Below are 24976 nucleotides of genomic sequence, written 5' to 3'. Positions count from 1 at the left end.
CTGTCCAGGTCCCTCTGGATAGCATCCCTCCCCTCCAGCGTGTGAGCCGTTATGAGGAGGTGTGTACAGCTGGCCTGGGGCTTCTACCGCTGGTCTGCTGAGGACCTCCAGGCTGCAGCCAAGAACAACGCAAGGCAGCCTAGGCAGGGAGTGGAGCCTCTGCGAACAGGCGACTACCCCGTCGTGAGAGACGAGGCCCGCAGAGAAAGGCCTCGGCCCTGCTGCCTCTGCTCTGGCGCTGCAGCAGGGCCGGGGGCCGCCGCCCGCCCCTCCGCGCTCCCTGCTGCCTGCCGCCACAGGCAGGTGCGCGGAAAAATCCCTGAGGGAGGGAGACCCGGGGCTGCCGGTGCCCGGGTCCGGGCCCTTCCTGCGGGGGAAGCGCGGCCGGGCCCTCCCGCCGGCCGGCCGGCCTGCCCACACCTCCCCAGGCCCGCGCCGCGGCCTCTCGGCGAGGCAGCCCCGGCCCGCCGCCACCGGCCCGGCCCGCCGGAGGAAGAGGCGGTGCGGAGGCAGCGGCCTTCCCCTTCCGCCGTACCCGCGCAGCCGCAGCCCCCGCCGCTGGGCCGGAGCGCTGGCCGGAGCCCCGCCGCGCTGCCATGGCGCCGAGGCGGCGCCGGGGCCTGGCCGCGGCGGGCTCCCTACTGCCGCTGCTCTGCGCCCTGCTCCGCGTCGCCGCCGACACCAGCACCGGCCGGGTAAGTCTGGGAGCGGGAGGGGGGTCGGGGCCGGGCGGCTCTGTGGGGCGGCGAGGCCGGCGGTGCCGCAGGTGGGAGCGGGGTACCGGGGAGCCCGGGGCCGGACTGTGCGCTCTGTCGGCCTGGGGAAGGGCTGGAAGGCTGCGCGGGCAGCGGTCCCCCGGTTCCAGCCCCGTCGCCGCGGCTGGGCGCTCGCTGCTGCCCGGCAGAAGCCTTCCTCCGTCTCTCGTAGGGCCTCGTCGGGCCGCTCTCCGGTGCCGGTCGGTGGTGCCGGGCTGAGCTCAGGTGTGCGGCCGCAGGCAGCCGCTGGTGGCTCCTCTGCCTGGGCAGGTTGGGAACCGGCAGGCGAGGGCAGCCGAGCACCCCCTTCGTGCTCTGGAGCATCAGCCTCCCAGAGGAGCTTCCCGGAGTGCCCGTCGGGCATGGCCGGGGGTCCCTTTCCCTCACCCGCCCCCATCTCCGAGCCTTGCCCTGAGGGAAAGGGGACGACAGGCGAGAGTAGCCCCCAGGCAGAGCTGTCCTGGCCAGTGTGCTCTGCCCTTGCTGCTCAAGGACAGCTTACTTTGGCCAGACCGAAGGTCCGCCTGTTCCAGCAGGCTGTGTTTGGCAGAGGCCAGCGCTAGGTGCCAAGGCAGAGGTAGCAAATGTCCAGTCTCCAAGCAGCTTGGCTTTGTCCGGAGCCTTTGGTGACATCTGTGTGGAATAGCGCTGTACGTCCGTTTACTCGGTGAACTTTAACGTGCCCGGCCCACATGCTGTCTTACACCTTACTTCCCTTGCTTTGGAAGCAAGGTCTTTCTTCCCAATGGATTCTGGTGCCTTCTTGTTGCCATAAAGAAATGGAGATCGCTCTCGTGCCCCTCTTGAGTGGAGCCCCTGTCCTGCTGCGCTGTTACGTTAAGGGAAGATGTGCTCCTCCTCTCCCCCCTGCTCTGAGTGATCAGGCTGCCCATGCGAGAGCAGCATATGCAGCCGATTCATCAGCGCTTGTGTGTTGAGGACTGTGTCCAGTGGGTCAGATGGATTGGCCTCGTGGCTGGAAAAAGCTTACGGGATGGGATATACATCTATCTCATAGTAATCCTGGTCTAAGTATTGAATTGGAGGGCTGGGGTATTGATCAGAAGAAAGAAACACTGAGGTGTGTGCATGAAAAGTTACGGTGAAAAGTTTATGAAAGCAAGCCTTCATTTGGATTTTATTGGTATTTGCACTTAATGGTGAGTTAATATTCCTTTTTCTCGTGGTATCAAAGTGAGAGGGGGAAAGAGAGGGGAGGAAGAAAAAAATTGTGAATGACCAGGTGTTTTTGAAAATGCTGTCCTTGCTGTTTTGACAAGTTTGACGTGGTTTTATCTAAGGCTGCGTTTTGGGGGGGAGGCAAGGAAAAGGGACAAAGCTCCTTGAGGAGATTTGGCTATTTCCCTGTTTTCACAGTTTGCTATATATCTGCTATTAGGAGAGGAAATGTCCATCTAACCAGAGTCCCTGCAAACTTTCTGAGTATATTTTTTTGGGTTGGTTTGTTGTTTTTGTTTTTGGTTTGTTTTTTTTTTTTTGAAAGAAATACTCCTGTGCTCAGTGTGAGTGTAAAGCTGAACCTGTGTTTGCAGGGATTGCCCAGGGCTGTTATGCTGTTTGCTTGGAGTGATGGTCCAGAGGCAGCAGTAGGTGGTGGGCAGTGGCTTATTGAGAGCGTGCTGCTGTGAGGACTGAGAAATCTTGTGATGACAGGGTGCACAGGAGGTCTCTGGAACCAGGGCAGAGCTTGTTGAGCATTTCTGGTGCTCCAAAGACTTAAGTCTGCCCCAGTTTCTCAGTAGGGATGATGACCATTTGGCAGGTCTGCATTGTCCTGTCAGGACAGGTGATATTAAGCTGGGTCTTCAGCCCTTCCCGGCGATCAGATGATATTACCAAACCTAACCAAAAAGAGAGAGGCGGTTGAATTTTTTGGGCTAGTTTGTCACTTTTTCTTTTGAGGAAACATTCTAATCTGTTAAGTTGAAAACTTACTGTGGCATCTTACCATCTGTTTCTTTCTTTTTCAGGGTTGGTTAAAAACTTACGGCTACTTACTTCCATCTGACAGCCAAATGTCTGCCTTGCAGTCGGGAAAAGCTGTGCAGTCCGCAGTTGCCACTATGCAACAGTTTTATGGGATCCCAGTAACGGGAGTTTTGGACCAGACAACTATTGAGTAAGATTAACGTAGGCTAATTTTGTCTTTCCCTTTCTTAAAGCATTGTCATATTACCTGGGCAATTATTCCAGCTACAAGAAGTCCTCAAAAGGGATAGATTTGACTGACTCAGCCAGAGAAGTCTTGATTTTGAAAAGGTGTCCCTCATGAAAACATGTGGACAACTCTACCTTTTCTTTCTGCCAACAGTACTGTTTGCAGGTGTGTGGAGCAGCTCTTGTTAGTGTTGTTCTCTGTGCAAAGATCTCCATTGCTGGTGCACAGGCAAAGCCTGAATCCTGTGAGCTTCTGAAAGCGGAGAACATCAAGGGTTTTATTTATTTCCATCTCTGTCTGGATTTAGGTGAAAACCTGGCTCCAGACATGGCTTCTAATGTATTTCTTAATTAATTGAGTTGTGGCTCTCTAGAGATGCTATAGTTCCTAGATGAAGTGAGTTGTTGTAGTCTGGTGACAGTAGCCAAGACTACTTTGCTGTTGACAGTTGCCATTTGTTGGACATTAGGTGTTCTCTGCTCTATGTTGACCATGTGCTATTTGCTGTTTGTGATCCGTGTCTTGATAGCACAGGAGCATTGGTCTAAATCACCTAGGCTGGAGGGACTTTGTTCTTTGAAGGCTCTTGCTTTTAGTCTGCTGCTCGGTGTGTGCTGCGAAGGGTAGGATGGAAGCAGCGTTTATTGTTGCTACCTGACTGGCTTCCTCTCGTCCAATTGCCTGGATGTTGTATATTGGCTGAATCTGCTGTTCGTCTGGACCAGGGGAGCATCTGTTGTCCCAAGCAGAATGCAGATAAGGTCTTACTAATACTTTTGGGGGGATAGAAGCATCTCATGGTGAGCACAAAAAGAAAGTACAAGTAATAGAACTTGCTTAGGCCCTGCCTGAGAGTTTTCCCTTCACCTTTTCTTAGTGCATTAGCAGACCCTTTTAAGGTGTGCTCTGCCTAGTTCTTCATCTCGTTGGTTATGGCACTCTGCTGATAAAAGAGACGTGGTGGCACAAAGGGAGCACAAAATAACCAAATAGTGTGAAGAACAAAGGTTGTATGTCTTCCAGATTACAAGAAGAGGGAAAATACAGAAGGAATTAGTGAATTAGGCAGGAGAGAGTCATCCTGGACTGGGAGTGCCTCTCTAGTGAATGTAACATTCCTTTTAGCTCACAGGAAAAGCCCCTTGTTCTCCATTGAGGGATAGAGAAAATCCTGTTTGCTTTTCAAATGAGTTGAAAATGAAATGCTTTTCAAAGGTGGGGATTTTCCATCTGAGATCTATCTGCCATTAATAATGCAGTTTGTAAGTGAATGCTGAAGCAGAGCAGAGAGCAAGGGTGTGTACGTGTACATGCAGTTGGTGCAGCTTGTGGCTGGGATGCTTATGAGTTGGAATTGAGTGGGGGAAGAAGGGGCTACGATACTGGGGTGCTAGTTTGGAAAGTTAGGGAGCTGTTTCTGCTGCCTTGTGGGTGACAGGGGAAGGGAGCAAACTGCATGTGGGAGTCCCTGCTTTAATAAGTAAAAGTATTTTTCTGGAGGAAAGGACGGTGTTGACATGTTTTACTGAGTTGATATGTGGGCAGGGGTTGGTTGGTACTCGAACACCCAAAGGCTGATGGGTGAAAAACCTAAATGGTTCCCTCTTCTGAAGTCTCCAAAGGTTTGAAACCTCAGCCACAGTGAAAGGCAGGTGTGCTTTGCAGGCAGTTTGGTCGCTCCACCTCCATCTGTCCTGGATCGGTAGGTCCATATGTTGTATGGCAGGGTGGAGCAGGAGTACCTACCTAGAAATTCCATGTAAGGAAAAAGAGGTCCTAATTGCTGTTAGCAGTGAGCCTGTATTTTGAATCGGAGGGGCATGTCTGGCTGGGCCTTGTTGGGCTGTCGCTTCCTCAGACCTGGTTGTGGAAGCTGAGCAAAAGGAGAAGAGCTGGCAAGGCAGGCTGGCTCTGAGAGCTCTGAATTACTCGGGTGTTTGCTAAGCTGTTATTTCAGGCTGTGCTATGATTTTTGAGATTGCAGTTATGAATTTTTCTGTCACTTCTGTCAGTGTCATAAGCTCTGTCCCTTTAAAGTGACTTTAGAATCAGAGTGCGAAGTTATTATTTTCTATGGTTTCTTTGTCAGGCAACAAATTCTGCATATTCTGTTTACACTTATGGAAGCCTGAAGTTTTTCATCTCCTTTCCCACACACCCCCAAATCCCAGGCTTGTTCTTCCCTCCAGGAGTGGTACCCAAGGGTGAGAAAGCCACTGTGCAGGCGCTGCCAGTGGGAGTGGGAAATGGGAAGGAATAACACCATTGGTGTTGCTTACTGGTACCCGAAAGGAAAGTGGGGTGGGGTCCTGTTGAGCAGAGGGGCTGTCTTGAGGTAGAGGGTTGAGGATATGTAGCTCTCCTGTAAGGAGAGCAGGGGAGAATACATAAAATGGCCTCCTCGTACCCTGCAGTTGACCGTGCCTCAGCAAACTTTGTGTCTGTCTGCAGCTAGTGGGTTGACTTGCAGTTTTGCTCAGCAGCTGGGCAAGGGTACAGTCCTGGGAGCATGCCGGGAGAGAAGGCACGCTAGCACTTAACAGAAGTGGTGACTATTTTGTTTGTTGTCATCAATCGCATGGCCCTGGAGGGAACCAAGAAGTAGTCTTACTTGTGTTGGAAATGTCTTGTGTGTCTTGTGCTTTGTCTAGAGCCTCGCGTGTAGGTCCCTCATGTTGGGATGCACGATGCAGCTGTTTAAGGGTAGCATTCCCACCAGCTCAATGGTAGGTGATGAGGAGTCACACCTTCCCCTGTTAGGAGGGTCTTGTGGAGGGCTTGGGCCTGAACTGGGGAAAGCAGCTGTATCTGGACAAGAGCTGGGTGTCACTGCTTTTGGAAATTACTGTTTTCTGCATGCCAGGCAGCTGGAGGAATTCAATAGTCTATGCCTAAACAGCGCCAAATATAAATTTTGATGATCCAGTGTTATTGGTGCCCCCATTAAAAAAAAAGAGGCGGTGGAGGGGTGAAGCAACCATAAGTGTCTGAATTCTGCTTCAAGTAATTGTCTCTTCTTGTTGTTTTGGATGCAATGTGTTTTTATAAATCCCCTGGAACACAGAAAGGTTTATCCAAACTGCTCAGTAGAGAATGGCTATCAAAAAACTCAACTTAAGAAGATCAACGGCAGCAAGCTGCAGCTTTGTGATTATTTTGCCATCGATCTGCCCTGCTGAGAAAAGAAGAGATGGCTGGACTTGTACCCTGGCCCATGTGATGACACCAGAACCCATATGTCTGGGAAATAAGTTGGATCAGGGAACTGGTCCAGATAAACATTCTCAGCTTGATGTTAGCACAGGCTGTTGACAACCTGGGTACTGCCTAGCTCTAGCCCGGTAGCCTGGCTTTTTTACTAGGTCTGTTCCAGAAAGTGTGTAGCTGAGCTCTGGAACAAACTGTGATAGAATATGAGGGTCTAAGTGCGACGGGGTTGAAAGGAGTTACGCAGCTGTACACAGCATAAGTCTATCGGCAGCTCTGCAAACGCTGATACCTTGGAAGCTTTGGCTCAGGAATCCTTTAAAGCGCGGGGTGCCGGTATTGCAGCTTGCCTCTGGCACAGCCCTGTACCCTGCCCCGTGTCCGTACGGTGTGACAGAGCTGGCAAGGGGCAGGGAATTCGACTATCTGTTATGGTTTGAGAAAACCCCCAACAGTTTATCGTCATCTCAACAATTATTGTCTAACCTGATGACTCCTCCCCACCCAAGAAGGGGAATTGGGGAAAAAACAGCAAAACCTGGGGGTTGAAATATAAGCAGATTTAATAGAATAAGACTAGATAATTAGCATTAATAGCACTAAAGAACCAATATTGGTCCCAATAGCAATATAAAATACATGAGGATTATACTCAGCCCATTCTATCCGTAGGAAGCTGTGCACTCCCAGCAGTGGACAGCAAATGTGGGACACTGCGAGTGATGCAGCTTCGGGAGGAAGGGAAGGGCTCAGGGCTCCAGCACTGGGGCAAGGAGTTCTCTGGATCACCGCCATTAAGGCAGAGAGCACTTTGCAGCAAACTTTTCAATTTATATTGAATGTGCCATGCACAGTAACCCTGTTGGCAGCTTGGGTCAAGTGCCGGGTCTCACTCCTCCTCATCCCTGCACCTGGTGAGCCCAAAAAACACTGAGACCTTGAAACCCACATACCATAGCTGGCTATGAAATAAATATTTTCACAAATTCAGACACTAGAGTCTTCTGAAAGTGCAATTTTCCCAAGCATTAAAAGATAAATTAGTCCTGTGTCACTCAAACCAGGACACTATCATTGAGGGAATTCACTTTTGGTCGGGTCTGGGTGCAGTTCTGATTGGCTTTGATAGCCTGGGACTAGTCGGGGGGTGGCTGATCTCCTGCAGCCTGTGTGGCACAGGGCAGGTGTTGGGCAGGGGCAGCCACTGGTCATGCATGAATGAGATGTGGAGGTGTGAGGGACTTGGCGATGATTTACTAGTGTGTCAGCATAGCTAGCGCTGTCCTGCAAGGTCCTGGTGACTTGTCCTACACATCCATGTTGGTTTGATAGCACTCCTCTGTTACCTTTTTGTCTTCTAGGTGATACTAGTAAAGATAAAACAGAAGGTCATTTTCTGACTGTAGTCAGGGCCTGACGATGGTGATGTTCAGAGTACCGGAGTTCTCATGAAGTTCAAAAGATGAAAAACTAATTCACACTACGGTCTGTGTAAGGTTATGCTAAAAACTCTGTACCATATCGCATGACTGGAACTTTAAAAAAAAAAATAGTCAGGAAATATCTAGGAGAATACAGGCTACAGTAAGCTTATCATCTCTCTAGCAAAGAGGTAGAAGCAATGCAAAAGAACATGAATAAAGGACACTTGGAAAAACACCATGCATTGAGGTTGAATTAATCATAGAATCACAGAATGGTTAGAGTTGGAAGAGACCTTGAAGATCATCGAGTTCCACCCCCCTGCCATAGGCAGGGACACCTCCCACCAGTCCAGGTTGCTCCAAGCCCCGTCCAACCTGGCCTTGAACACCTCCAGGGATGGGGCAGCCACAGCTTCTCTGGGCAACCTGCGCCAAGGGCTCACCACCCTCAGAGTGAAAAATTTCTTCCTAATATCTAATCTAAATCTGCCTTCTTCCAGCTTGAAGCCACTCCTCCTCGTCCTATCACTACATGCCCTTGTAAAAAGTCCCTTCCATAAAAGTCGCTTAATATGGCTTTTAGATGTACCGCTTTTCTTGGAAGGTGGCAGCAGTTGTGTGGGCAAGACAGATCCAATTTCCACAGGTTGTTTAGACTTCTGAAAGACATACCGTGCTGATAAATGTAAGGTAATGTAAGTGGGGAAGATCTCTGCTAGCTTTATAGACACAGCTTGGGTTCTTGACAGGTACACTACAATATGTATAACAGCTCTGGTTTACTCTGTTCTTGGGGAGAGGATGGCAGATTACTGCACTGAAATTTGTAAGGACCCATAGCTTTTACCTATAGGAAGTGGACTAAGGGAAGGTCAGCTGCATGGCTGCGTGAGCTGGGAGCAGGTGTGTGTGCTATGCAAGAATCTTCTTGTGAAGCTGTACAAGGCAAAGAGTTTGTCTGTTTTTCATTTAAAAGGTGTCCTGGAAAGAAGTCTTGTAAACCATCTACTGGTGATGGGAAGACACTCCCTTCCTGAAGGTGTGGGGCTAATATTTTTTGATAGATAAGATGAACGTTGTTTAGGCTCAAGCATTTGGGCACATATGGACTACTTGCTGTTGGCTGGCTGCAGTTGATGAAGGAATGTCTGCATTTGGAGGCCAAAAGTTGTCTCCCAGGCAGCCAGGAATGTGGGGGAAGCCCTGCTGAAGAGAGGGGAGAGAATTTGGTGTCCTGTGTGAGAAATCTGCCAGGATTGGCTACAATGCCCTCCTCCTTTGTGACCAGGCAGTGGCATGTTTCTGCATCCCATGTCCTGCAATGTGTTCTTAGGCATTGTGTCACAGTGAACTCTTGCCTTTGCCACCAGAGTAAGTGGATCAAATGCATAAAATGCCTGAAGAATGCCAGTGGCCACATCCCCAGCAGCAGCCCAAGCAGGAGGCTGTGGCTGGGAACTGCTTGCATTATTCCTGGGCTCTGGTCTCCTGTCCTGGGCTGCACTGCAAAATCCTAAAGAATGTGGCTGGATAGAAAGCTTCTGTGCTGGGACCTTTGGAGACCAGTACTTGTAGTTCCTCTGTTTCCGTCCCTGTCTCCATTTTCCCCTGCTGCCACATGCAGTGATGGGCACATTCATTCCTCCATAAGCCACTTCTGACTTCTCTGGAGTATGCCCACACCAGCAAGCAGGATAATATTCTAGGGTACAGTCTATTTCTCCTTGTCAGAGAATCATTTAGGATGGAAGGGACCTCTCGAGATCATCTACTCCAACCACCTGCTCAAACAGGGACAACTAGACCAGGTTGCCCGGGACTGTGTCCACTTGGGTTTTGAATACTTCCAAGGATGGAGACTCCACCACTTCTCTGGGCAACCTGTGCCAGTGTTTGACCACCCTCAAGCTGGTGCAAGAAATAAGCAAAAGATGTATTAAGGCTGGAGGTAAAGGAGGTAGGGGAGGAGATCTGACTTCTCTGATAATAGTGCATGGACCTCCATGCAAGGGACAGCGTCCTTTGCTCTTCCAGTTCACCTGGCCATAGAGGCAAGAGTTTCCCATGTCATGCATGACTTCAAAAGAGTCAAGGGTTACAGGGAGGACCTAACAGAATTTGGTGGCTGTGACCCACAGATCGGAGTGATCACAGGGGAGAGCCCTAGTTGTTTTCTGGGAGGGTCGCGTTTGCACTTCTTCAGTCTTATCTATTGAGTATGAATCGGGAGGTTTTTTTACTGGCACAGGAGCACTTTAATGAATGGAGAGCGGATAAAGTGGGCAATAGGAGAGTTTGATCCCAGTGGGCACACACATGCAGTTTTGATCTGGGTCTCTTTTGTGGCATTGTCGTCATTAAGCTCTTGTCAAGCCTAAGGGCTACCTGATCTGATGTCTGTGTTTTCAAAAGGAAAAATGAATCCTTTTTGGGGTGGCAAGGTGTGTGGATTGCCAGCAGTAGTGGGGTGTGTGACTCTGTGCAAAGAGGGTAAACCCAAGAGAGGGAAGACTAAGCCCTTCTTGGCATCTGCATTGGCTGTCCCTCAGAGGTCTTCCAGTCCCCCCCCCGAGTGCTTTTGAATTTCTTTTCCAAACTCTTTGTTAACTTGCTTTTTCTCTCCTTTCCTTCCAGGTGGATGAAGAAGCCTCGATGTGGAGTTCCAGACCATCCCCACCTACGCCATAGCCGGAGGAAAAAGCGGTATGCACTAACTGGACAAAAGTGGAGGCAGAAGCATATAACCTACAGGTATAGCCCCCTCTCTGCACCTTTTTGTTTGGGGAAAAAAAATGTTCTGTGCTTGTTTGGTATGCAGATTTTCTAAGCACTTTTAAAAACTGGATTTCCCGTGTAATGCCTCGTTTAGTCTTTCGTTCTCAGAACATGGTGGAGGGGAATACTTTCAGAGCACTGGAGTAACTGAAGAGTCTATTCTTAATTAGAAAATAACTGATCAGTAAAGGCGCCTAAATCCTGGCTGTCGGCTGTGTAATTTTGGTAGGAAAATCCTAGTACGCCCCTTTCTGTTCCCGTGGAAATCTAAGGCTGTAGCCCTTAGATCATGTGTCTTCTGTAACAAACCATTCAAGCAGACAGAATATCATTGTCTAAAGGTGTGATGCTTTCTCCCTCTACTGATTTGCAACTTTTTACTGAATTTTTTTTTTTTGCAGAGGTTTTACTTTTGCTCATATAGTAGAACTCTTGCTTTTTTCCAAACTTGGTTAGACCCACTGAGGCAATGTGCTGAAGTGGGCTGCAGGTGTCAAATGTGTGTTAAGTGGTGAGATTATTTCCCAGAGATGTGTTTTGTTTGAGTCGGCTAGGCCCTTAGCTTTTGAAAGGCAAACACCAATGGAAGTTTCTGACAATAAGAATGTCACTTCAAAATAAAATTAACCCCCCCTCTAGTTGAAAGTATAGCTTTTTAATTTTTTTTTTTTGGAGGGGGAATGGAGGTTGCAGAGGAGTAAAAAATATGAAGACATGTAGACATGAAGAAGATACGGGTGAGCAAGGCTAAGAGAGAAAGAAAGTCTGCAGTGAAGAGGTAGAAATATGAGTGACCTGAATGGGGAAGGCGCCAGAATGCGTAGGAAGAGATATGGTGTGAAGGGAAAGAGAATCAGGGGCTGGGGCACTCTGTTGCTTCTGCTGAGAGCTCTGAGAAAGGAGGAGGAGGATTCTCTAGGTAGCAGTGAGGGACTGAAGAGACTGGGAGGAAGGACTAGTTCTGGGGGACTAATTCAAAGCTTCCACCAATAATTGTTCCTTAAACTCAAATTGAAAACACCTTCTCTATGTTAAGTTCTCAGAGTCAGATCCTGCTTCTAACCTTTTCTGGACCTTAGGGAAAATTGGTATATAATCGTATAAATAAAACATATCTTAAGCGTATGCATAACTGCAGGAAGCAGATTGGCAGATGGCTTCACTTCTGCCATTGTCAAACTAGTAGTTGCTTAACTTTCCAATTTCAGTATTAGCAGTGTGCCATTCAAGTAATAGATATCATGTTTTACCACTGAATGTGTTAGTCTTTCATCTGTCAATCGTTTTATTAAATTGAGCCAATTTTATTAAAGACTGAAAGTTGTTTCCATGGCATAGATATTTCATATTCCCCAAGACAGGTTTAATAGGTCTTGAGTCTATTATATGCACACACAAAAAACACCCATGAACAGCACTTTGTAAGCTGAAGTTTACAATTATAGGAAATTTATGTGCAGTTAACACCCCCCGCAACCCTGTATCGTCAGCTGTCATGGACTGGGATGCACAAAACTGGCGGGTCCATCACTCCTATGAGGTCTTGAGCATTTTGAGCAGTCCTGAGAATGAAGCTGCTTGCATAATTAACGTTATATAGTTTACTGAAAGGTTTGTTTCTCAACAAGAATTTTGGTAGTCAGGTTTTTTTCATACACTGAGTTCCATTTTAGCATGATAATTTACATTTAAACTCAGTTACTTAACTGTCTACACCCGGATTTGAAAGGTTGTCAGGTTTTTAGGAAGCAATGCAAGAACAACTGAAGTATTGGGAAGATTCTTACTAATAAATGTAGACTTCAGATCGGGGCTGTAGTTTTGTTGGTAACTTTATTTGTAACAGCAAAACTTTGCACGCACAAATTTGTTCCTGCAAAAAATAAAGACCCTTTGGAAACGGAAACTGTGTAGATGTGGCTATGTATTGGAATTATAATACGAAGTCTTGAATGTATTCTGCAAATTTAACCAACCCTTCTTTCTCATTCACACAGCGTACACAACTATACCCCCAAGGTTGGAGAGATTGATACAAGGAGAGCCATTCGTCAGGCGTTTGATGTTTGGCAGAGAGTGACACCGCTTACCTTTGAAGAAGTCCCTTACCATGAAATTAAAAATGACAGAAAGGAGGCAGATATTATGATATTTTTTGCTTCTGGTTTCCATGGAGACAGTTCTCCGTTTGATGGAGAAGGTGGATTTCTAGCTCACGCTTACTTTCCTGGGCCAGGAATAGGAGGAGACACTCACTTCGATTCAGATGAGCCGTGGACCCTGGGAAATTCTAATCATGATGGTAAGAGCGCAGGTCATTTATCAAAACAAGGATAAGTTGAATTTAGACGCATTGACAGGTTTCAACCAGAAAGTATTTGGTTAGTGGAGTTCTCGCCTCCCATACAGTGGTTCAAGTGTTTTCTAGAACATGTATTCTATCTTAAATGGGTAAATAATTTTATTAGTAAGTTTGTGACTCTGTCTGCCTCTGCGCGCATGTGTGAATGCTGAGGAGTGAAGAGAAGTGTGTGTCTGCTGGCTTTTTACGTCTCTCAAACTTTGGACCGTAGTTGCTACAGAAACCACATCTCTGAGAGGGAAAAGGTGAATAAGAGAATGTTGAAATGTAAACTCTGTATCACATGGCATACTTAACAAGGGCAATTAGAGTTAGTTGTAATGGTGAATAGAAAGTTGAGAAAGTGAAGGCATTTGAATGTCAGGTCCTTTTGATCCCTATTTGTTTTCCCACAGTCCGAGTATGGTCATAATTTCTCCCATCAGAGGTTGGGCTGGCTGATTCGTTAAGGAAGGCTGATGATTAGGACAACTGTTTTTGTAATATTAAGCAATGAAGAGTTTCCGCGTCTTTCTAGCTTGGTCTTACTCTGTAATGGCAATGGGCACTTTCTGATCTATTTTCAAACCTTTGATTGAGAATAGTGATGACTTGTAAGTTTAAGTTGGAAAACCAGAATTTTACAGTGGCCTCATAAAGATATCAGTCCAGTTTTCACAGTCTTAGTGATCTGGGAAGAACAACATGTCTTTAAAACTTTAACGATTCAAAATCACATTTTGAAACACTTTATAAGAATTAGAAGTTTACTTGGGATGTAAACATGACTTGATTTCTAAACTGTATCAAAACAGTAGCATTGTTGTGGCCATGATGTCTAAGGGCACATGGAGAAGTCTTTCATTAGACCAAACAGTGTAGTTTGAAAAGGAGAAAAGCTTTCAGGCATGCAAGCCACCTTCAGGCCTGACCTAAAAGTGACAGCGTTGTTTCAGAATGGAAGGCAAATTGAGAAAAACCCTCAGAGTTTTGAGTCAGTATCTATCAGATCATCTTTGAAAGGAAATGGAGCTGGCAAGTTCAATGTGGGAATGCTAATTGGTAGGAAAGCAGAAATGGCGTGATACTTGTCTTCTCGGGGAAAGAAAAGTAACGTTTCCTGGCATGTTTAAATGACTAGATTAGACGTAGGCAGAGAAAGAGAGAGGTTATAGCCTGTGGGATGTGGAGGGGGGAGAGTGTGGAGAGCGTGGGAGGTTATGGTGTGGCAGAGAAGCACACTCTTGCTATCTTGAAATGTTACGAATTTTTATTCCCAGGTTTGTGGCTGGAGGGCAGTTTATAGGTTTCCCTTGAGGATCAGGATTGACAATCGGAGACTGAGTGATTACCTTGCGAGAGCTGCTTTTGCAGCGGTTGGGTGTGTTTGTGCTTTATCAGTGGGCTGTGCGAGTTCAGTCTGGTCTTTGCAGTTACGTGATCTCAACTCCGGGTTGTGAGGGTGGCTTATGTGCTGTATATGACTTCCCCGGTAAGCCCGTGTATGACACTGGGAGTGCTGGTGTCTGGGATAGAAGGTCCCTACATGAAGGTGGAAGGGACGGTTTTGACAAGTTGCACTTTTTTTTTTTTTCTTTTCTCTTTTTCTGTGCAAAAAGCTTCCTTCTGATGATAAGCTTAGCAAGGTTGGGAGGCAGCTTAAAAAGACTGGCAGGGATGGCTCTGGGGAAAATTTTTTGATGAGTAGGATGTTCTAACATAGATTTTCACTTTTTTGAGGTTTGTTTTTTTGCATAGTTTTTAGGATGGTGTTTGAGACCAATGTATACAATGAGTAGAGGGTCTCTTTTTTTATAAAAGTTGTTTTTTATGCAGTGTCCATGTGGCTCTTTCAAAAACATTATGTATTTCTCTGGTGTGCAGAGTGACCGTAATAAGTGGAATCCTCAAAGTGCATATAATTGGTGTTTGAGGGGCTGGTGTGCACTGTGAGTGTGAAAATTGATAGAAGAGGTGAGATTTCCATTCCAGAGGGTAAATGTCATTTGTGTGTTTGTTTTCAAATAACCGTGCCGTATAGACTGGGTGGCACGGTTATTTGGAAACTCCTTTTAAAAAGTCACCAGTGGGGGTGTTGAGAATGGTGGGTTTGTGTTTGGCCCCTCTGCCTGGGGGGAGCGGTGGTGATAGAAAGGGAATTTCATGTGTTGAGGATGACAGGCGTAAGCCTGTAGTCAGAGCATTGTAGATGTGTGTTCAATGCGAGGAATTTGGTTTTGCCTGTGTTCTTAGCCTTGGTATGCAAATGTGAAAATGTCCTGTCTCCTCACTGGATGATCCAGGCCCTTTTAGGAGGGTTTTCCCTTCTGTTTCACTATTTCTTGTAACTGGAACTCTCACTAGCACCAGGTTCTTACCTCTGATATGTTTTACTTGAGATGCTGTTAGCAGGTCTTAAAGAGTTTCTTCTTGGTCAGAGGTTTCCTACACTGTGATCAGTTCACTGCCTTTTCTTCATTAGAAATAACGTGTTAGCGAGGACAATACTGTCTTTTTAACAGGAATTATTTCTTCAAACATGGTCTTCCTTGTCCTTATGATATGTATTTTGGAGCAATGGGGTTCTTCAGTCTGGAACTGAAGAAGTCTCTCAGTGACAGAATAAAAATACTCTACCAGTAGCAAAGCTTGCATTTATTCAGATGCAAAAACTGTTTCGGCCATTCGGCATTCATTCAACGATTATAGAAATCTTAAAATAGCCACGGAGTAACAATAGTATCTTTTCATCAACCTGTAAAATGTCACCATGTAAAATGTTCCATTCCTGAGAAGGTCACGTATTAATTGAAGGGAAAATTTGAACAATCTGCTTCAAAGCTCTCTTAGCCATGTAGCAATTGTAAAGGTAAATCTCTGGTCAACAGAACAGGATGCTGAAACTGGCACCGTAGGTCCTCGGAATAGTTGGCTGATCTATTTAGTCCATATAGTTTTGTTACAAACCAGTACTATCTGAAGCTTTGCTTTTGTTGGTCTACATTTGTCTTACTGTGTTGTGGCACCTGAAGAGTTTCAGTAAGTCCATGTTTGGATGCAGCTGTGACCCCGCAGAACTGTTTTGGAGTCTTTACTACACGTGCAAATTATACAGATAGAAGCGAAACATTTCACATGAAGTCTTATCCAGTCAGAAAAAAATGAAGAATTACTTGAACAGATCTTTCTATGAAAACAGCCATCTCTGATTTGTACATGGAGACCATGATACATCCTTTTGATGAAAGCTTCATTCTTGTAATTACCTTGTGGCAATCCTCTGGGGTTCATTATTTTTTTTTCACAGCAGCTAGTGGATAGTTACTTGCGATTTACATACTCATTATCGTTTTGCGTGATCATTATTACACTGATTTTTCCCCTCGTGGACAGCATGACCGTTACCATGTCTCTTAAAATTATTAATATAATCATAATAGCTATGATGCTGTTGGTTGTCTTTCTGAGACTGTGGTAATAGGGACACATGCACCAACACTTCTGTTATCTTCTGCCAAGTTTCCTTCCCCCTGGATATTAGTGAGTTCCACTCATGCATACAGTTCCTTTAGCTGAGTAATACTGTACCTTCAATTCATGATTGCTGATTTATCATCTTAATTGTTCTGCCTTCTCTGACGTTCCCATAAGCAAGCTGTGGAAGATGAATTTAGATAATTTTTTGATGAGGATGTACAAAACCAGCTAGGAAGTTGAACTCCTGGAGCAATCCTTGTTAACTGGAATCACGGGATACAGAATTCATTTGTTTTCAGATGAGAATTCCAACGGGAGCAGCTAGAAGCATGAAGCAGAATATTAGAAGGATGAAGGCAAATCAGAGAAGTGATATGGCAAACAGGATGGAACTGAAAAAGAGGAGGAGTGTGGTTTTACACTTAGAGAAAAATCATCTACACAGCCACACAATGAAGAGCAACTGGCGTGGTCACAGTTGCAAGAACTTATCTCATGGTTGTCCTGGAAGGTGCTCCTCAATAGAAATTAAAGCAGCTCTTGGCCTTTAATTATCCCAGACGTGTAGCAGCAAGGGCCCCAGCTTATCAGACTTTGATATATGGGCACTTGGAGGCAACTGAAGCTGGTTTTGGAGTCATTGTCTTTTAGCAGTACAGTGTGTGTAGCTGCTCGCACACCAAGTGGCCCCTCTTAGCTGCTTAGACACAGCGTTTGGTCACCGAGTTACGTGTCAGCGCAGGCGGTCTCGGTATCCCAAGCGCTTGCGTTACCAAAGGAGACTTTGCTCTACTTTCTCCACGTCTTGGACTTTTTTTTACCTGAAATGTGCTGTAGAAACAGCTAAGCAAACTTTAAACTGCCCATCTCAATACTCGCAGCCGCTGACATACGTTGCTCACTGTAGGCAGCAAAGCCTGTGCCCGAGAGAGGGTGAACAGACTTGGCCGTGCGGGGATCTCTCTCCCTTGGCTGCCTCAATATCTTACCTAACTTGGCTCAAGCATAGAGATGCTGCATGAAATCCATTATTAACTGGCCAAATCAAGTACTTCCTAGCCTTAATATGAAAATCATAATTATATATGTATATATCTCCGATAACAGGTTGAAAAGGAATCCTGAGCGGCTGAAAGTAAGTTCTGTCAGTTAAAATATCCACATTACACGACTGCTCTTACACCCCTCTGACACTCAAACATATGTTTAATACAGGTTAATTACAGAAAGTAAATTTTAATCTCCAGTTTAACATTGCAGATAGCATCAATAATAATCCCAGCCAAATCTTCTTCATGGTCTGTTACGCGTGTTGTCACCACCATACCACTAAGTATGTGGTAACTGCCAACCCTCTGCAGATAGCTGGATATATAGGTATAGCTGGATAGATACATAGATATAGCAATTAGCTATGTTCGTCAGCTGGCAGTGACAATACTTGCTCTGTCACCGTCACTGCAAATAGCCGTGCCTGTGTCTCAGCTGGTGCTAATGGCCCCCACCTCGGCGGTAACTGCCCATGGCTGCAGCAAGCGCTGCCGCCGCAGGGTGGGTGAGCAGAACTGCCACGGCTGGGGCTATCCCGCCAGCTCTCAGTCTTCCTATGCAATCCACGTTTCATTCCAAAGCTTACCAGGCACCATGCTGGTCAGGAACTTTTTACTTTTACGCTGAAGCAGTAGTAAAAAGCTTAAAGTGAAAGACGATTGATTTGGGGAAGACATTTAGAGAACCTTTTTGATCATAGAATGGTTTAGGTTGGAAAGGACCTTGAAGATCATCGAGTTCCCACCCCCCTGCCCTGGGCAGGGACACCTCCCACCAGCCCAGGTTGCCCAAGGCCACGTCCAACCTGGCCTTGAACACCTCCAGGGATGGGGCCTCAACAACCTCTCTGGGCAACCTGCGCCAGGGGCTCACCACCCTCAAAAGGAAAAATTTCTTCCTAATGTTTAATCTGAACCTGTCCTCTTCCAGTTTAAAGCAATTCCCCCTCGTCCTATCACTACATGCCCCAGTAAAAAGCCCTTTCCCAGCTCTCCTGTAGGCAAGGCGGTGCTAAAGCAAGGTGAGTGCTGAGGTATCCGTGCCCTGTCAGGGATCACCAGAATTTTTTCTTTCAGTGTGCCCAGAGTTGAGCTCTAAGACCCTCCCTACCATCTGCTGCTTGTGTGGCACTGTCGTGGGAGCGTGCCCAGGGGCAGCCACTCCTACTCCTTCAGGAAACAACCCCAGCTGACAAGTTATTCCCGTGGCGACTGTAGTGTAACTCAGCTTCACATCAAATTTGATCATTTTGCAGTTCACAGGAGTCATCTTTCAGTGTCCTCTCTTCCAGGTACTCTCCCATACTGTACAGCTTCCCACCTCTATCAAGTTCTCTTTGTAAATGCCACATTACCATTTTGACTGCTCTTTAGATATCGGCAGGAAATGTTGAGCTTTGCTAACAGCATGTAAAAAATATTGTAGTCATTACAACAAACATGTCCCCATAGATCCCAGTGGGTTTCTCCAGAGGCTTCTTTGGAAAGCTGCTTGTTCAGGGCTTCTGAAGAAAAGCCAACAAAAACATGCCAGTGTTTACAAGACACTGCAAGAGCCAGTACAGGAGATGAGATCTCATGGATTGCTCTCAGTGCAGGAGCTTCTGCAGAAGTTCTGGAGGAAAAGGGCCTGAACCACCTTCTGAGAAGGCTTCTGTTAGCCACAGCAGAGAGGAACCGGACAGATTGTCCTCTGTGGTTCCACCACAAGGATTAGCATTGTTTCAGTGGGCATCTACCTGGATGACAGAGCAAGTGTTCTTGAAGCTACCATCTGGGCATTGCATATGTTCAGGAATCTGAGCAGGTTTTCAGGAGAACCAAATACTGTCTAAGCTGACTAGTGTGAATGTTCAGCGAGGATCTCAAGAGCAAATTTTGATTAGAGTAGCTAATTTTGGAGGAGAGTCTTACTGATAGCCAGTGAGCATGACAGCCTGTTGTACCCGTTGTTGGGGGGCATGCGTGGCTTTGAGCTGACGTTTAATCTGCCAGCCAGTGTCTTCAAAGTGGTGTCTTCGCTAGAGATTTACTGTTTTCTATCCTGGCAGTACTAATATCACAAACCTTCTTGACTCTTTTGACATTTGTATCCCCATTCCTAAAGACGGGATTCTCTCTCTTCCCTCTGCATTTATAGTGGAATTCAGTTGCTCAAACATAGGCATTTGCCAAGCTTTGAGAGGGCCACTCTGCTGTCCCAGCTTGGGCTGTTCTTGTTCAGAAATAAAGCACACCAAATTAATTTGAGCTTGAACCTGAACATTCTGGTACTCTTTTTACTCCCGATATGAGTAAAAAGTTCTTAAATTTGCCCAGGTGCCTACAGATTTTCTGCCGCAGCAGTGCCTCTGCTTGGAGTCTGTCCCATTTAGATCACTGACCCATGCCTTTATTCATTTGGTCATAGGTGTCTTATGGAGGATGTCCCATGCTTCTGATACTTGTTGCCTTTACTGTCACATCTGAGTACTTGAATCTGCTCACTTGTCTAGAACATCCTGGAAGCCATTAGAGATAAAATATTGAAGGTTTCTTCTCTAAAACCTGAGATACTGAGCAATGTCATTATATTTAATGGACTGTGTCTAGCTAGAACAAGTTCTCCTACAGACTGTCTCAAGGAATAGGTGTATGGCTTTGCCTGGTCAGATTCCTGGATCTTGGAGGGATGAGTGTCTTTCAAAGCCCTAAATAGTTTGACCTTGAATGAGAAACAGAATTGCAAGTACCATGCTTTTCATTCTCCGCTTCTGGAACTCAGTTTGCAGACTAGTGCTCTAGGTCTCCAGTCAGGTGCTTTAGGTCTCCGCTCCGTTTAAACACCTACACAAGGGATCACGCACGTGCTTCCCCCATCGCTGTCACCCTTTCCCCGGCACGTCTTTCTCTTTCTTCCCCTTTGAACCAGGGGAAGGTTGAAGTGGCCACAGTGTGAACCCGACAAGAGAACGGATGTAGCCAAATGCTGTTTGTCTTTCTCTCCCTTTCCCCTGATCTGGTTTGCCATAGAGCCACCCCAGATCTTTGGCCCAAATGAAAGAGTAGGTAGGAGTGGGTGGCTGGGACAGGAAAAAGGGCTGCTGCCCCTTCAGCTGCAAGATGCACATCTTGGTCATAAAACCACAGCAGAACTATTTCATGTCTACATTCTGGGTAGAGTTTTATTTCTTCAAACCTGTGTGTGAGTCTCTGCCTGCCATTCTCCTTGCCTTTTTTTCATCCTGCTCTTTGTCACTGCTTTCATCCAAAAAGCTTTCCTTGTTCCTTAGCTGGATCTTTTTGCAAAGCCAGCTTCACTTTTGTGGCTAGTGCATGATCAAAACCAGTGACGTTTTGAGTTTAACAAGAATGGAGTGTGGTATTTTGAGCCCCCAGTACACAAAAGGTGTCAGCAAACTGAGAGGAGTCCAGTGCAGGAGCACTGAGGTGATATGGGATTGGAGCAAGGAGAAACCAGGGGAACTGGGCTTGTTCTGCATAGTGAGGAGGAGGAGGATGGGGTGGGGAGGAAGCATCTAATAGCAGTCTTCCATATGAGGAGATATTATAGAGAGGACAGAGCCACACTCTTCTTGGAGGTGAACAGAGGAAGGAACAACAAGTGATGGGCACAAGCTGCAACAAGGAAAACCCCATCTGGGCATAAGGAAAAAAAGTCTTCACTAACAGAGTGGTACAGCTCTGAGTCTGCGCCTGGAGGGAGACTCCATCCTTTGAGATTTTCGAAACTTGGCTGGATGATGCCCTCAGCAACCTGATGTAGTTTTGAGATTAGCCCTGCTTGAAGCAGAAGGTTAAACTTGAGGACCTCCGGGCCTGCCTTTCAATCTAAATTTTTCCATAGTTGGCAAACAGACAGAATTTTAGTTCCTAGAACTTGAGAACAAATTGCATTTACTTCTTACAACTACTCTGAGCCTGTAGCAAGGTGTTTGGCTCATAAAATTCTCTTTTCTATCACCAAATTCCCTTCTAAAACCAGGAATATTTTAATACTGAGATTCCTCATGAAGGAAGACTGGTGACCCTCATAGGTGCATAAAAATGTAGCTGGCAATATTTTTTGCCAGAAGTTTGATGTCTTTGAAGTACCGCCTCTTATTGTTACTTTTTTTTAAATGCAAAAATGTGCAAGGTTTCTGTAAGCATTCACTAGATTAATCATATAAACATTGAATGTATGTTAGGATACATTAGATAACAGATCCTCTAGTATTACATGGTATGTGTGAGTAGGTTTGGCATTTTTTTCATCTGGTCAGGTAGTTCTTTATTATCAAAGACTTCCAAGTGTTTCCAATCACTTTGGAAACATTGCTGACTAAACATTCTTTATCCTATTTGATTTGTTTGATTACAGACGTGATATTTTAGGTGGAGGGAGGGCACATAGAGGAAAGAAGAGTGTCCGGTTGTTGCTTTCTTTTTTTTCTTGTTTTTTTTTTTTTGCTTTGAGATTTGTATCGGTATCCACTTCTCTAGGTTGACTTTCTGCTATCTACTTGCAACCCACTTACCTGACTCGTACAGGTACAGTGCATGCTTGCTGAAAAAGAAAATACTGCTTCCTTTAACCCCTGTACACTCACCCAGCACATTGCCAGCACTTGGTAGTCTTTTATCCTCGATTAATTCCCGTTTCCTCTGCATTTTGCCTTGTTCTCTGCCTCATTTCTTTCTTACTTTACCACTTTTTCCGTCTTCATTTTCTATGGAAAAGGCAGTCTACAAAGTATCAACATAATGAGCAACTTGACAGAGAGCGCGTGTACTCACAGCACAGTACACACATAATCTTTGTGCTATTTGGCTGTTAAATACCTTTTTAATTTTCTTTCTCTGATTTCTCAGGTACAGAACATCTCCACATCTAAAGAGTTTTGTTCTAACAAATGACATTTTGAATCCATCATTATTTTTTAGGCTTCTGAAACTCATTTGTTGAAAACGAGCATCACTATTTTTCAGAGTGAAAATCAGAGCTGCTTTGAAGTTACTCACGTGTCCTTTAACGCAGAAGACCTGAAAGATGTTGGAAGTCAAGTGGGGCATAAATTGTATTAAAATTTCAATTTATTCTATCGGGCCTTTTTGTGATACTTCACTCCACCGGATCATGCTGTTGGTCAGTACTTCTGTTCGTTGAAAAAGACCAGTTCAGTATTTAGCCTCTAGAACGTACCTACTTAACATTGGTTTCATCCTGTAACTGCTTAGAGAGATTTGTTCCCGTAAGCCAGAGTTCTCTAAAATCATATGCTAATGTTGAAGCAAATTTGAGCAAGCATATAGACCCATGGTCTCAAGGCAGCCAGCCACAGTAAACAGAAATCAAATCGGGTGGCTTAAATCAGCAACAGTTTGAGATTACATCCCTGTCACGTCAATCCAAACATAGAAGGCCGTAAATAGAGAACTTGCAAATTAAAAATTTTTACAAAAGTGAAGTGAAGAGAGAGAGCCCACCAGCACACACGGAAGACTTCTGTCTTCAGATTCTTCTTCTTCGCCACTGGACAGCAGCTCCGTAAGTAGTGCTTTCTTTTGTTGTATGTGCTGTCAGTATGCAAACATAGAAGTGGCATTACAGTAGTGCTCTGCTAGTGCAGTCTGGATTTTAAAGCTTTGCAGTATTGACAGTGCTAGTTATTGATTACGGATGAAATTCATTAATAAGGATCACCTGCAGATTCCTCTCTCAAAACAACGTACTTGTAAATACACCTGATGTTCACAGTGTTTGATGAAGAAAATTACTATCCATTGCTTTTGTCAGTAATTGTTACACAGAGTATGGATACAGTTATGTAGCTATTTGGAATCCTATTGATTTCTGTATAGTCAAAGTAAAATATTTTACTTCTTTCCACAGAGAATGAGATACTCCGAGATTCGTAGGAAAGAGCCAGTAGGAATGAAAATGATGTATCATTCCCTTAAAAAGGATGAAAAAAACTGACTGCAAAAAAGGCAGGTGATGAGAATCAAGGTGAGCCAAAAGGTCTCCTTTGCTGCCTTCCTTTGTAAAGCAGAAACAGATGATGTGAAGCGAGCCAAAATGCAGGAGTGTCTCTAATAAACTTGCTGCATTCCACTTGCTGAGGGGGAGAGGAGTAAAATAACAGGCATTCAGGAAGAGGAAAAAAAGTGAAAAATTGATGAATTCTTGAAAAGAGTATCAGCAGTGAAACGACAATACTCTAGATTTTGACATCACAACCAAGTGGCAAATTTGGGAGTTGTTTAAACTACTTTTTTTTTCTCTCCTGTTTCTGAAGAAGAGCACAAGATTTGAAGATGGTTTGACTAGTATTGCCTTCTCTACCCAAATCCCCCAATGATACCACTCCGAGGAGGAACTGTCTCTTACATCCCAGTTCCCTTCTCAGTCCTGCTCAGTCTTTACAGCCCCATCAGGAGCCTTCTGTGCAGGGGAGGACAGAGCCAGTAAGTCTCCTGTCCTGGGTAGAAAACACCCTCTTTGCGGCAAAGAGCTACTCTCGTAGCTTCCAGAACAGCACTTTCTCTGTTGCCAGCACCAGGAGTTAAATATAATTTCAACCTGACTGGCAAAAAAGATTCCCAAATAGCGCAAACTGGTTTGTATCCACTCTGCCTATGCCAGGACCTGTTTGGAACACACTGGGCCAGCCTTTTAACCAATTTAAAATCCTCTTCGCCCCTCGGGTTGTTCCACAGCTGGGTCAAGCAGTAAATTCTGTCTGTAGACCCTACTGTATTTTAATACTTTTAAACATAAAACCACCAGCATAGCTTCTTTTCAAGAGCGATGGAATGAAAGTCGTATCTACATTGTCCATGTTTTTATGAGTATTTTCGTTTTCTTTACCATCTGTTTTACCAAATAAGGGAATGATAGGCTAATATTAGGCAAATACGAGTTTTCACTTGGGGAATGGTAATTCTTTGATACTGAATTGCTTATTGAATTACAGCCTACACTTGCGAAAGATACGGGAAAACTTTTCAGCAGAACACTCTTATTGCATTGAATGTCAGGCAGCTGAGCCAGCTGAGACACTCACAGCTTCCCCTCTCTCTGGCTGCCCGCTCTTGTCTCCACATCACTTACTCAGTTTTGGTCTAACCGTTCCAGAAAAATATTTTATATTTTTACCTGTGAATTTCTACAGGAGAATGTCCTCATAGTGCCATCTGTGCCAGGTCAGATAAAGCACAGCTTGCAACATTGGTCAGGTCTGTAACACAACTAACAGACCGAGTTTGCACACTGCCTTTCGGGGACAATAAGGCAAACGACCTATCTTTCATGATCATTGGTAACAGCATGTGGTGCTTTGTCCTTCTGCAGTCACTTGATCTCATGGAGGTCAGTTTGTTAACGTGGCTGTGGTAGAATTTCTGTTAAGACTGTGTATCACTCATTCTTTCTCCAGTGAAGCTGTCTAATGACACTCAAGAGTTTTTATGGATTGTATTCATTGCTACATTTATAATAATAATAGTTTATGAGCAAAATAAAACCTATATTTCTTTTTAACGTGTGTTTTCTTCCTTTCTAGATAGGAAAGCTGATTTTCACATCTCTTGATGCAAACAAATAGAAGAACAATATCACCACTTCTTCGGGGTCTTCAGAAGACTGGAAATCTGGTTTTGAGCAGAGCGTGTTGTGGAGGTGAATGGAGGAGTACAAACAAATCACGTGTTCTTCCATTTGACACTTCAGACCTACCCAGTCTGAAGATGAAAGAACCAAGGCATAGCTTAGAGTAGCCCTAAAG

The 24976-nt window shown here is 45.3% G+C and overlaps 1 protein-coding gene across 1 annotated transcript in view; it reads left to right on the top strand.

Annotated features, from left to right (window-relative positions):
- Positions 1 to 582: 582 nt before the first annotated feature.
- MMP24 (matrix metallopeptidase 24) overlaps positions 583 to 24976 on the top strand; it is a gene marked incomplete at its 3' end in the record, with an annotated part of 47748 nt that continues 23354 nt past the window's right edge. The window contains exons 1-4 of the mRNA XM_082491069.1: positions 583 to 695; positions 2747 to 2895; positions 10200 to 10316; positions 12338 to 12642. Of these exons, the coding sequence (XP_082347195.1) occupies positions 597 to 695; positions 2747 to 2895; positions 10200 to 10316; positions 12338 to 12642 (670 nt within the window). The 5' untranslated portion in view covers positions 583 to 596. The remainder of the gene's footprint in view (positions 696 to 2746; positions 2896 to 10199; positions 10317 to 12337; positions 12643 to 24976) is intronic.

This window comes from Vanellus vanellus (genome assembly GCF_965231255.1).
Source record: "Vanellus vanellus genome assembly, chromosome: 15".
NCBI lineage: Eukaryota > Metazoa > Chordata > Aves > Charadriiformes > Charadriidae > Vanellus > Vanellus vanellus.
Note: the sequence above shows the minus strand (reverse complement) of the source record. Positions and strands in the feature narration are given on the sequence as shown.